The 12,978-nt window shown below is 56.0% G+C and overlaps 2 protein-coding genes across 2 annotated transcripts; both read right to left on the reverse strand.

Moving 5' to 3' along the window:
* Positions 1 to 195: 195 nt before the first annotated feature.
* Positions 196 to 4,836, reverse strand: LOC120410761 (protocadherin alpha-13-like). Its single transcript, XM_039559910.1, has one exon. The coding sequence runs from the start codon at positions 4,733 to 4,735 to the stop codon at positions 1,877 to 1,879; it is 2,859 nt and encodes a 952-aa protein (XP_039415844.1). The 5' UTR covers positions 4,736 to 4,836; the 3' UTR covers positions 196 to 1,876.
* Positions 4,837 to 5,304: 468 nt separating this feature from the next.
* LOC120410763 (protocadherin alpha-6-like) lies at positions 5,305 to 12,504 on the reverse strand. Its single transcript, XM_039559912.1, is given in 2 exon segments — positions 5,305 to 10,024; positions 10,026 to 12,504. Coding segments are annotated over 2 exon segments (2,574 nt in total). The 5' UTR covers positions 11,822 to 12,504; the 3' UTR covers positions 5,305 to 9,246.
* Positions 12,505 to 12,978: the final 474 nt, after the last annotated feature.

A 12,978-nucleotide genomic window follows, 5' to 3' on the forward strand; every position in this document is an offset into this window, starting at 1 on the left:
CCCAAGGACCTCCAATTCCATCAGACAAATCTCACTTCTCAAGGTCAGCCTTAGTATCAGAAATGGCCAGGGCCTGCAGTGCCACAGCCACATTCACCTCTGCAACATGTCACTGTCTCCTTTACCTCCACAGGGCTCACTGCAGCTTTTGCAGACCATTGCCAGCAATGAGAGCACCATAAAAAAAATACAGATGGTATCATACAGACCATGTCCAGCACTCTACTCTTTCTAAAGGTGATGTCAGAATAACTCCAAATGGCAATGGCATTGATTTCACGTCATGATAGAAGAACTCAATCATTGAAAAGCACCCCAGTGTAAAGGATTATATTGTTTCTGTAGGAGAATCCATGTTTCAGGTTTTGTTATCAGGGATTTTGATGCTTGCTTGCTTGGTTGAGTTTATTCTTTATTGGTAACTTTCCAGGGCTTTTGAAAGACATGGCTCCTCATACAAATATGCCAAAAATATCATAACAAGCCAGTGTATGGCTCCTCATACAAATATGCCAAAAATATCATAACAAGCCAGTGTATGGCTCCTCATACAAATATGCCAAAAATCTCATAACAAGCCAGTGTATGGCTCCTCATACAAATATGCCAAAAATCTCATAACAAGCCAGTGTATGGCTCCTCATACAAATATGCCAAAAATCTCATAACAAGCCAGTGTATGGCTCCTCATACAAATATGCCAAAAATCTCATAACAAGCCAGTGTACGTCACGGCAATTCTCTGGCCACGAATGCAAGTCTACAACTGTTTTCATCAATGAGAACACCAAAAAACCCATACACTGTATTCAGCAGACTCCCTGACATTGACCTTTCATGTTTTCTAATGCTTCAGCTACACTGGATGGAAATCTTACACACCTGGCAGTTCTGTTACTCACCTGAAATATTAGACATCTATTTGTAGATGTGGTGTCAGGATATCTCTAATGACAATAGGCAATGATTTCATGCTCTGAGACAATAATCCAAATACTGGCGATCACAGCACAGTAAGGGAAAACATCTATACAGATGTATTTATGTGGTATTTAAGAGATTGTTTCTGGGTAATTCATGACTATGTCAATGCTGATACAAATATTGAAAGAACATCATAACACGCCAGTGTCAATTTCCAGCCATGAATGGAAGAAAACAGAGTAATTTGTGGGGCACGGGGATGTGGGGAAAAAATTCCTTTCTTACACTAACTTTGAATCAACAGCCTCTGCATGAACGGTTTATACTACTATCTAGAGAAGCAACATGCTAGGAAAAGAACATTGGGAAAAGTCCAATAAAGCCTTCCCAAGTATCATATTCAGTCTGCTGGAAGAATCAACAGGGAAAAAAACTACACCATGGAGAGAGAAAACCTTGAAGCCTCAATTGTCACCTTTCATCATGTCACTTTCAGAGGAGAGGAAGAGCACCCACTTTTCGACAATGCTGATACCAGCACGGTCAGCAATCAGCAAAGGCAGTTAAGTGCTGCATAGTGCCTGGGGGACTGTCTCCACTACAGCCTGCGTGTCTTCACCTCCTTCAGCAAGCTCAGGTTAATATGCTACACAACAGCAAGCAAAAGCGTGGTCTGCAGAGCTGACATCTCGGAAAACCTATTATCACCATAAATAGTGATTTCTTTCTACGGGAGAGCAAACATAGTAGAGAACAAGTCGCATTCGGGGCAGCAAACCTAAGCTACGGTCCGATAACAGCAGCGGGATGAAGACATTTCCCCAACTCAGTAAAAACTGAGGGGCTCCGTCAAGGACGCGGCGGCAGATACAAATGTGCCGTTCAGATTTTTAAGACTCAGCCAAGATTACACGGCCCTCAGGCCGTGGGGGCGGAGCCCAGCTACAACCAGCTAAACCCAGCTACAACCCAGGGGGCGGGAGAGACTTGGCAGAGGGGGAAGAGAAAGAATAGAGGCGAGCAAGGCGCTGCCACTGACCGTGTCCAGGAGAGCGGAGGGCTCCGGCTGCGTGTCCTTGGCCGCGGGGCCGGGCGGCGGCGGAGGGAAGTTGGGGCTGAAAACCATGAGGTCGCTCTTGCCCGCGCCGTCCGCCACGCACAGGCTCCGGCTGTGGCGCTGCGAGTACGACCAGCTGCCCACTTCGCTGGCGCACACGAGCGTCGTGGGCCCGGGCCCCGACAGCACGGCCGCCCGCGGCGCCCAGCGCGACGCCCCGTACAGCACCACGGCCAGCAGGAACAGGCTCGACACCGCGCAGATGGCCACCACCAGCCACACGTTCGTCGCCGCACTCGCCGCACCAGCGCCCATCTCCGCGCCCGCCGCCGACCGCGACGACGACGACGACGATCCCGCGGCCGCGGCCAGCGCCGCCTCGGCGGCCTCCACCAGCGACACGCTGAGCGTGGCCGTGGCCGAGCGCGCCGGCTCGCCGTGGTCGCGCACCACGATCAGCAGCCGCTGGCGAGGGCCGTCCGCCTCCTCCAGCGCCCGCGCCGTGCTCACCTCGCCGCTGTAGAGCCCCACGCGGAACGGGCCCTTGCCCCGCGGCTCCCACAGCTCGTAGCGCAGCCACGCGTTGTAGCCCGAGTCGGCGTCCACGGCGCGGATCTTCGCCACCACCTGCCCCGCCGGCGCCCCCCACGCCGCCCACGCCCACAGCGTGCCCGACACCGACACCGCGCCCGAGCCCGCCGCCGCCGCCGCCTCGCCCGCCACGCCGCCCGCCTCCGGCGCCGAGCCCGCAGGCGGCAGCAGCGCCGGCGCGTTGTCGTTCTCGTCCAGCACGAACAGCTGCACCGTGGCGTTGCCGCACAGCGGCGGCTCGCCCGCGTCCACCGCACGCACCTCGAACTGCAGCACCTGCAGCTCCTCGTAGTCCAAGGGCTGCAGCGCCCACAGACGCCCGCTCTCCGCGTCCACCGACACATAGCTCGACGCCGGACGCCACCCGCCGCCCACGCCGCCCTCCCACACCGAGTAGCTCACGCGCCCGTTGCCCGCCTCGTCCGGGTCCCGCGCCCACAGCCGCGCCAGCTCCGCGCCCGCCGCGTTGTTCTCCCGCGCCAGCACCGTGTACACGGCCTGCGCGAACGCCGGCGCGTTGTCGTTCACGTCCGACACCGCCACCCGCAGCCCGCGCCTGCCGCGCAGCGCCGGCGCCCCGCCGTCCTCCGCACGCACCTCCACCTCGTACTCCGACACCCGCTCCCGGTCCAGCGCCTCGCGCAGCACCAGCGAGTACGAGCCCGCGAACGTCGCCTCCAGACCGAACGGCGACGCCGGCCACACCCAGCACCGCACGCGACCGTTCGCCCCCGAGTCCCGGTCCGACACGCTCAGCAGGGCCACCACCGTCCCCACCGACGCGTCCTCCGGCACCGGCACCGACAGCGACGTCACCCACACCTCCGGCGCGTTGTCGTTCACGTCCAGCACCTCCACCAGCACCTTGCAGTGACCCGACAGCGGGGGTGTCCCCTTATCTGTCGCCTTAACATTTAGGTCATATAAATTAACTGCCTCAAAGTCCAGGGCGCCCGTCAGTCTGATCTCCCCAGTATTTGCATCGATGGTGAATACATCTGAGGCAGAGGGAGGAACAATAGTATCGATTTCATATCTCACTTCCCTGTTAGTTCCTTCGTCCGCATCCGTGGCATTCATCCGCGCCACAAGCGTGCCTTGTGTAGCGTCCTCGGGCAAATATACATTGAACACCGACTGGTTGAACTGGGGCGCGTTATCGTTCGCATCCAGCACCGAGATCACCAGCTCCATGGTGCCCGTCAGAGACGGCCGGCCCCCGTCACTCGCCGTCAGCAACAACCGGTGAACAGGAATCGTCTCGCGGTCCAGAGATTTCGTGAGTACTAGAAATAAGGATTTACTGCGAGAGTTACTGTTTTCTTCCTCTATTCTAAAATGCTCGCTGGGACTGAGTGTATAGGAGAGCTGCGCGTTCGCTCCGATATCCGCATCCGACGCGCCCTCCAGCGGGAAACGAGACCCCGGCGGAGTGGTGAATTCCGCGATGCTGAGGTTTTTCCGGGCGGCGGGGAAGATGGGGGCATTGTCGTTGATGTCGGTGACCTCCAGCTGCACATGGAAGACGCGCAGCGGCCGCTCCACCAGCACCTCCAGCCGCAGCGCGCACGGCGCGCTCTTGCCGCACAGCTCCTCCCGGTCGAGCCGCGAGCTCACCAGCAGCGCGCCGCTCGCCCCGCTCACCTCCACGCTCGCCCGCCGGCCCTGCGCCACCAGCCGCAGCCGCCGCGCCTCCGCCTCGCCCGCCTCCAGGCCCAGGTCCTGCGCCAGACGGCCCACCACCGTGCCGGCCTTGGCTTCCTCCGGCACCGAGTACCGCACCTGCCCGCCCGACAGCGCCCAGGCCGCCTGCAGCACCAGCACCCGCACCACCGCACAACAACGCTCCCCCATCGCCGCCGCCGCCGCCGCCGCCTGTGCCGCTCTGGCTGCCGGCCCCGGCACGGGCCCCGCACGGCTCCCCGCCGCCGCCCGGACGCACCGGCTCTGCTGCCCGGCCCGCGCCGCCCCCCCGCGCTCACAGCCGGGCTCTCCGCCGCACCGGGGCGGAGCCGCCGAGACGCCGTTCCTGAGCCTGCAGCGACACCGTGCGCTGCTCCGCCGCCTCACACGCTCCGCCACAGCGCCCGCGCCTCCAACCGGCAATGGGCGTCTCCTCTGCCGCCTGCTCCTGCCATGCTCCTCTTCCTTTTTCTCTTTCATTTTTCATAGCTCTTGCTGTTTCCTTGCAAACACTCGTTTACATCTTGGTTTTACTTCGTTTTTCTCATTTTATTTTGCTTTCTTCTTTCAATTCTTTCTTTGTAGTCTCGTTTCGTTTCTTTTCTCTTGCCTCCTTCCCCCCCCCCCGCTTTCTACTCTTCTCTTTACTTCTTCTCCTTTTCCTTCTCCTTCTATTTCGTCATTGCCCTCCCGTTCCCTATTCTTTATTTCCTGTTTCTTTTCTTCCTATCCTCCATTATTCTTTAGCCCCTCTGAAAGCTCGTCCGTTGCCACCGGCGCTGCGGCACCGATCATCAAAGTCGGAGTCATTAGCGCCGGAACCTGGTGCTATAGCCACGATGGAGCCTTGTTAGGTACCAACTCCGCTCAGGGTCTGCAGACAAGGTAGGTGTGTTCTGGCCATCTCCTGTATCATCGCTTCTATTTTTCTATCCTGTTCTTTTCTCTCTTACTTTCCTTCTGGCTTTATTTTTACTTGCATAAGCTCCTTGCTTGCTTTTTAATTTCTTCTTATTTCCTTTTGCTATTCCTTTTTTCCCCTTCTGTTGTCTCCTTTCCCTTCTCCTTCCTTGTTCTGTTTTCCTGTCTTTCCTTTCCTATTTATCCCTGTCCTATTTTACCACCTCCTCTTCTGATTCCACCCTCTCTATTCTCCTTTTTTTCCTTGACTAAAATATTTCCCACGTGCTCATGATGAACAATGTAAATGTCCTTTGGGAAAAGCTCTCATTCTTCTTTTTGACACTGGTTCCTTCAAGTCCATATTAAATTTTTTAAATCTCCTTCCTACTTCCTTCTTCCTTTCTCTTCTTCCTCTCTCTCTTCCTTTCTCTTTGTTTTCCTTCCTTGTACTCTGTGCCTTGTCATTGCCTCCCCTCTCTTCTGCTTCCATGCTTGTAACCTCTGTTCATTTTTTCCTTGAACAATCATTTTAAAAATACCTATAGCACCCCACCATGAAGCATGGACATACCCTTTGGAAAGATTTTGCATTTCTTTTCCCTACCACCTCCTATCCCTGTTGATAGGAAACAACCTTTCTTACCTCCCACCCATGCACCTGCAAATTCCCTTCCCTTTGAATAAAGGCCACACTCTTCAGCCTCCAGTCCTCCCAAGCACCTGCAATAGCACAGCAAGGCAGTCAGATGGCAAAGAACATCTCTGCTACATCAGCACAGGTTCCACCACTCTCTGACACAAAAGCCAGAGAAACAGCTGCTGATGCATCTAATAAAAAAGGCTCCAAATACTCCAAACAACACTGATAAGCCTCTCATTCGGGAACTCAAACCCAACACAGCCCAGCACGACGATCCTCCAATACTGCTGAAAAAGCACTGTGAGACCACAGCTACCGAGCAGCTGTCATACACTTCTATGCAGAGTTCTTCTTCCTGACTCTTGTTCCACCTGCAAATCCAGCCCAAAGCCACAAGTGTAACACCACGGCCTTGCCACTGAGAACATCTACTGCATGCCCTACAACACCTACGCCAAGAAAGGCATTAATGTCACTTCTCCATCTGTCCTTGCTTCCACGTGCTCACCCTGTGCCAGGAAGCAACAGGAAAGGAATGAGAGCAGGCAGTGGTGCTCCAAACCCACGGGCATTTCAATCCAGGCAACATTCAGTTGATCCAACATGAAGATACCACGGCTGAACAGGAACCAAAGTACACCTGTCTCTCACACACAGCCTCTTCATGTACAAGTGACTTACCTGTAGCATCACTGGTTGCTTTTTCAGAAAAAGAAACTCCAGCACCAGAAGTATTGGTTTTAAGGGACGGTGTCCCTTGATGTTACCAGCAACTTCCTGTCCCTAGCAAGACCAAGACCCGAGAAATAACCGAGGAAATGTTTCAAGAAGGCAGGCAGAATGATACAAATTTGAAAAACCTTCCGTTTGACCGACAACATCCCCCACAAAATACAAGCAATAAAAGGCAGGTAATGCCACAAGCAGCAATGTCATAGGGAACAACAGAGCACAAGAATATGCAGAACTACTGGAGGTCCTGACAGGATCCCAGGAGAGCAGCCTTTTGCACATGGGCCTTTTCTCAAGGTTTTCTACTGATACCCTTTATCCCATTCCGTGTGAAACGAGATCTCCATAACTCCTCCCCAATGACATAGATTGTGTTCTACCCAGTATCCACGTTTTCCTTAGGCAACACACTCCCCCACTTAAACTCCCCCTCCCCACCACATGACTCCAGGCCCTATTTAGTGCCACATGCAGGATCACTGACAAAATATCAAACACTGCTAGAACCCAGCAACATGACCCAGCTGTAAACTCTGCTCTGCATGTGATTCAATTCTTTGTACATCCTCACCTTCCCTCGTGATTGGTGTAGAGAACATACTGAGGGCTGAAAAGCCACACAGCATCTGGCAGGCTCTTCCCAGCTGCCTGTTCACCACCAATGCTTTGCTCCTTTTCAGCAATCTCAGGCGGGAACACCACAAAGCTGCATTTAGACTTCATGAAGATTCTGTGGTTAGAATTGTGGCAGATGTGATCCCAGTCCACACATCTTTGTATCATCAAGAGAACCACAGCAAAAAACAAAGCACAAAAGCACTCACATGGTCAGTTCAGTGGGAGAATTTGTACCACATGAAAGCAGAGCTGGGCTGAAGTGCAGGTTTGTGCCTGCAAATATCAGAATGAGCCATGTGCGACATCAGGACACACCACCTCCAGTGCGGCCACCTGTCCAGTGCACAAATAGGGGAGGTTGAGCACATAAAGATTACAGCCACCTCATCACGTGTCCTTATAAATCCCACCTGAGGAGGGGCAAGGAACCATCATGGTGACACCAGTGGCTGTGAAAACGACTATAAATGCCCACCACTACACAAGGACAGCAGCTTGAAGTGTTCCCCTTCCACAACACCATTTCTGAAACAAGCAATTCATAAAACAACATTCAGCACTCTCCATCTCACCAGCTCTTACCAAGGCATGGTCTCTGTCAGGCAGGAACCACCACAAGGGCCCGTCTCTGATGAAAGATGCTGAGAACCTCAAAGGAACATCTGTGAGCATTTCAGTATCACACGCTGTCTCATGATCAGGAAGGCATCCACTCCAAACCCTTAGGGCCTAGGAAATGATCCTTGGCAAGAGCATTCTGTTCCCATCCTGCCTCACACTGTCCTCTAGGCATCCTCCACTCACCACTCTGAGATGTGTCCTCAAGGTAAATATATGATCTCATGTTCTTTTCTTATGTCATGACCCATGGCCTTCCCATGGATTTGCGGTTTCCCCAAAAACATGTTTTCCCACTTCTCAAGATCACCCTCCAGATGAGGAAATGGCCAGGCCCTACTCAGTGTCACAGACCACAGCTTCCTTTCCTATCCCAAGGCTCAACACGGCTTTTGCTTATCCTTCTCAGCAACGACAGCACCATAAAACACTCAGAGACGGCATCATCAACGCAGTTTACAGCAGAACCTCTGCTGCTGACATTTCATGTCTTGTAATGCTTCAGCTATGTCAGATGGAAGTGTGGCAGACCTGGGAGCAAAACTCTTTCTAAAGGTGATATTGGGACAACTCTACATGGTGATGCCATTGATGTCATGTTCTGAGAAAAAGACCGAATTGTTGGTGAGAGCACCAGTGTAACACATGACAGGGACCATGTAGGAGAGTGTTATTTGAGACTTGGCTGGGAATGGTGGTTCTTTCATTTTTGGCGTTGCTACTTTGTTTCTTCATTACAGAAGAGATTTCCAGAGCTTTTGAAACGATGTTGCCATTGATGTAAATTTTGAAAAAACATCAAAACGGGCCCGTGTATTTCATGCTATTTCTAAGGCCAGGAACACAAATCCACAATCTCAGGCATAGGGGCAGCAGGAAAAGGAAAAAAAAGTCTTGCTTGTCACACCTTCCTTGGGCCATACTCCTCTGGCCCTACATTTTATGCTACCAGTTAAAGCAACATGATAATGTGGAAAAAGATCACGGAAATATGTAAATGTTAGCCACACCTTCTCCACTTTCTTAATGAGTCTGGTAGAAAGAATATAGTAAACTTTTGTCCATGAAATACAGTTGTCACCTTGTATCAGATCTTCTCGTGAGCAGAATTAGAGAAGGATAAGAATTTTTCATAAGAAAGCAGACTAAAACCAGCACGGTCAGCAGTCAATAAGGCAATAAGGCAATACACAGTGCCTGGGGGACTGCAAACATCACAACCTACATTTTTTCGATCCTTGAGCAAGCTTGGGTGGAAATGCTACACACCAGAAGGCAAGACTGTTTCGAAAGCTGACCCCTTGGGGCACCTCTCATCGCAATCGGCAGTGATTCCACTCTAGGACAGAACAATTCAAATCTAGAGCAGCAAACTGCAGCTGCGGACCATAACGGCTCCGGGGTGCCGCAATAATTCTATATTCCCCCTAAGGGCAGATGCAAAAGGTGCCACTGATATCCTTAAGCACCCGTCAAGCACTCATCGCTCTCGGGCCGTGGGAGCTGAGCCTCGATTCCCGCAGAGCCTGCACACCTGACGGAACAGAAGGGTTGGATACGGGTGAGAAACGAGCAAGGGAGGGGCACTGACCGTGTCCAGGAGAGCGGAGGGCTCCGGCTGCGTGTCCTTGGCCGCGGGGCCGGGCGGCGGCGGAGGGAAGTTGGGGCTGAAAACCATGAGGTCGCTTTTGCCCGCGCCGTCCGCCACGCACAGGCTCCGGCTGTGGGCCTGCGAGTACGACCAGCTGCCCACTTCGCTGGCGCACACGAGCGTCGTGGGCCCGGGCCCCGACAGCACGGCCGCCCGCGGCGCCCAGCGCGACGCCCCGTACAGCACCACGGCCAGCAGGAACAGGCTCGACACCGCGCAGATGGCCACCACCAGCCACACGTTCGTCGCCGCACTCGCCGCACCAGCGCCCATCTCCGCGCCCGCCGCCGACCGCGACGACGACGACGACGATCCCGCGGCCGCGGCCAGCGCCGCCTCGGCGGCCTCCACCAGCGACACGCTGAGCGTGGCCGTGGCCGAGCGCGCCGGCTCGCCGTGGTCGCGCACCACGATCAGCAGCCGCTGGCGAGGGCCGTCCGCCTCCTCCAGCGCCCGCGCCGTGCTCACCTCGCCGCTGTAGAGCCCCACGCGGAACGGGCCCTTGCCCCGCGGCTCCCACAGCTCGTAGCGCAGCCACGCGTTGTAGCCCGAGTCGGCGTCCACGGCGCGGATCTTCGCCACCACCTGCCCCGCCGGCGCCCCCCCACGCCGCCCACGCCCACAGCGTGCCCGACACCGACACCGAGCCCGCCGCCGCCGCCGCCGCCGCCTCGCCCGCCACGCCGCCCGCCTCCGGCGCCGAGCCCGCAGGCGGCAGCAGCGCCGGCGCGTTGTCGTTCTCGTCCAGCACGAACAGCTGCACCGTGGCGTTGCCGCACAGCGGCGGCTCGCCCGCGTCCACCGCACGCACCTCGAACTGCAGCACCTGCAGCTCCTCGTAGTCCAAGGGCTGCAGCGCCCACAGACGCCCGCTCTCCGCGTCCACCGACACGTAGCTCGACGCCGGACGCCACCCGCCGCCCACGCCGCCCTCCCACACCGAGTAGCTCACGCGCCCGTTGCCCGCCTCGTCCGGGTCCCGCGCCCACAGCCGCGCCAGCTCCGCGCCCGCCGCGTTGTTCTCCCGCGCCAGCACCGTGTACACGGCCTGCGCGAACGCCGGCGCGTTGTCGTTCACGTCCGACACCGCCACCCGCAGCCCGCGCCTGCCGCGCAGCGCCGGCGCCCCGCCGTCCTCCGCACGCACCTCCACCTCGTACTCCGACACCCGCTCCCGGTCCAGCGCCTCGCGCAGCACCAGCGAGTACGAGCCCGCGAACGTCGCCTCCAGACCGAACGGCGACGCCGGCCACACCCAGCACCGCACGCGACCGTTCGCCCCCGAGTCCCGGTCCGACACGCTCAGCAGGGCCACCACCGTCCCCACCGACGCGTCCTCCGGCACCGGCACCGACAGCGACGTCACCCACACCTCCGGCGCGTTGTCGTTCACGTCCAGAACCTCCAGTACTAACTTGCAGTGGCCCGACAGCGGGGGTGTCCCTTTATCCCTCGCTTCAATACGGAAATTAAATATACTGACTTCTTCAAAGTCCAGGGCTGCTGTGAGGTGAATTTCCCCTGTATTCGGATTGACGGAAATCACATCTCTTCCACTCGGGGGAATGAAGTTCGTCACGGTATAGGTCACCTCACTGTTAATACCCTCGTCCGCATCCGTTGCGTTCACACGCGTCACCAGCGTCCCCACCTCAGCGCTCTCCGGTAGCTGCACTTTATACACCGACTGGTTGAACTGGGGCGCGTTGTCGTTCACATCCAGCACCGAGATCACCAGCTCCATTGTTCCTGTCAGAGACGGTCGGCCCCCGTCACTCGCCGTCAGCACCAACCGGTGAACGGGAATCGTCTCGCGGTCCAGAGATTTCGTTAAAACAAGTTCGGGTTCAATATTTCGCTCACTCGATTTTTGTAAATCCAGAGAGAAGTGCTCGCTGGGGCTGAGTGTATAGGAGAGCTGCGCGTTCGCTCCGATATCCGCATCCGACGCGCCCTCCAGCGGGAAACGAGACCCCGGCAGAGTGGTCCATTCCGCGATGCTGAGGTTTCTCCGGGCGGCGGGGAAGATGGGGGCATTGTCGTTGATGTCGGTGACCTCCAGCTGCACACGGAAGACGCGCAGCGGCCGCTCCACCAGCACCTCCAGCCGCAGCGCGCACGGCGCGCTCTTGCCGCACAGCTCCTCCCGGTCGAGCCGCGAGCTCACCAGCAGCGCGCCGCTCGCCCCGCTCACCTCCACGCTCGCCCGCCGGCCCTGCGCCACCAGCCGCAGCCGCCGCGCCTCCGCCTCGCCCGCCTCCAGGCCCAGGTCCTGCGCCAGACGGCCCACCACCGTGCCGGCCTTGGCTTCCTCCGGCACCGAGTACCGCACCTGCCCGCCCGACAGCGCCCAGGCCGCCTGCAGCACCAGCACCCGCACCACCGCACAACAACGCTCCCCCATCGCCGCCGCCGCCGCCGCCGCCTGTGCCGCTCTGGCTGCCGGCCCCGGCACGGGCCCCGCACGGCTCCCCGCCGCCGCCCGGACGCACCGGCTCTGCTGCCCGGCCCGCGCCGCCCCCCCGCGCTCACAGCCGGGCTCTCCGCCGCACCGGGGCGGAGCCGCCGAGACGCCGTTCCTGAGCCTGCAGCGACACCGTGCGCTGCTCCGCCGCCTCACACGCTCCGCCACAGCGCCCGCGCCTCCGCTCCCTCATGGCCATCTCCTCTGCCGTGTTTTCCTACCGTAGTCCAATTTCTTTCTCCCTTTGTCTCTTTTGTCTTTCCTTCTTCTTCTTCTTTCTTCCTTTCTCTTCCTGCTTTAGCCTTCTCTATTTTATCAGTTATCTTTTCTTCTTTTTTTTCTTTCTGTTCTACTTCCCTTTCTTCTTTCTTCTCTTTGTTCTCGTTTCCGTCCTCGCCGTGCCATGCCCTCTCGTTTACTCTCCCTTCCCTTCTCTTTCGATCCTTCTCTCTTCCTTACCCCGCTGGTTTATCGTTAGTTGCCTCCGGCGCCGCGGTGGAGATCATCAAAACAGGAGCGATCAGCGCTAATTACGTGACATCAGCGCCGCATGCGGTGCTATCAACAAGGAGGACGTTTTCAGAGACCAACTCCGTTCCGCATCTAGAGGTAATTTCGGTGCGTTTTGGAAATCTCGTCTTCTTCTCCCCGTCCTTTCTTCTTTGCTAATTTACGGATATATCTTCCTTCTTGGCTTTCTCCTTTATTCCTGTATTCTTCTGCTGTATATTTTGTGCACTCTTGTCATCTAATCTATGTTTCTTCCTATTTTCTTGTCTTTGTAATCTTTTTTGCTTCCTTTATTTCTTCCTTTCTCACATTCCTTTCTTTCTGTGTACAGTGATACCGACAATGACATGTCACTAAAGTAGTTCATGGTTTCTTCCTTTCTCTCTCTCTTCCCATTTATTGCTTCATTCTTCTTCTCTTCTCCTTTTTTTTTTTTTCCTGCATTATTCCTTCCTTCCTTCTCATAGTCTTCCTTTCCCTCGATTCCTTCTCTTCTTCTCTTTTTGGCTCTCCTTTATCTTTTTAACCAACTAATTTTACATATGATCACATCACTCTCGACATGGAGTGAGGACTCTTTTGGCAAG

Source organism: Corvus cornix, chromosome 13 (assembly GCF_000738735.6).
Source record: "Corvus cornix cornix isolate S_Up_H32 chromosome 13, ASM73873v5, whole genome shotgun sequence".
Taxonomy (NCBI): domain Eukaryota; kingdom Metazoa; phylum Chordata; class Aves; order Passeriformes; family Corvidae; genus Corvus; species Corvus cornix.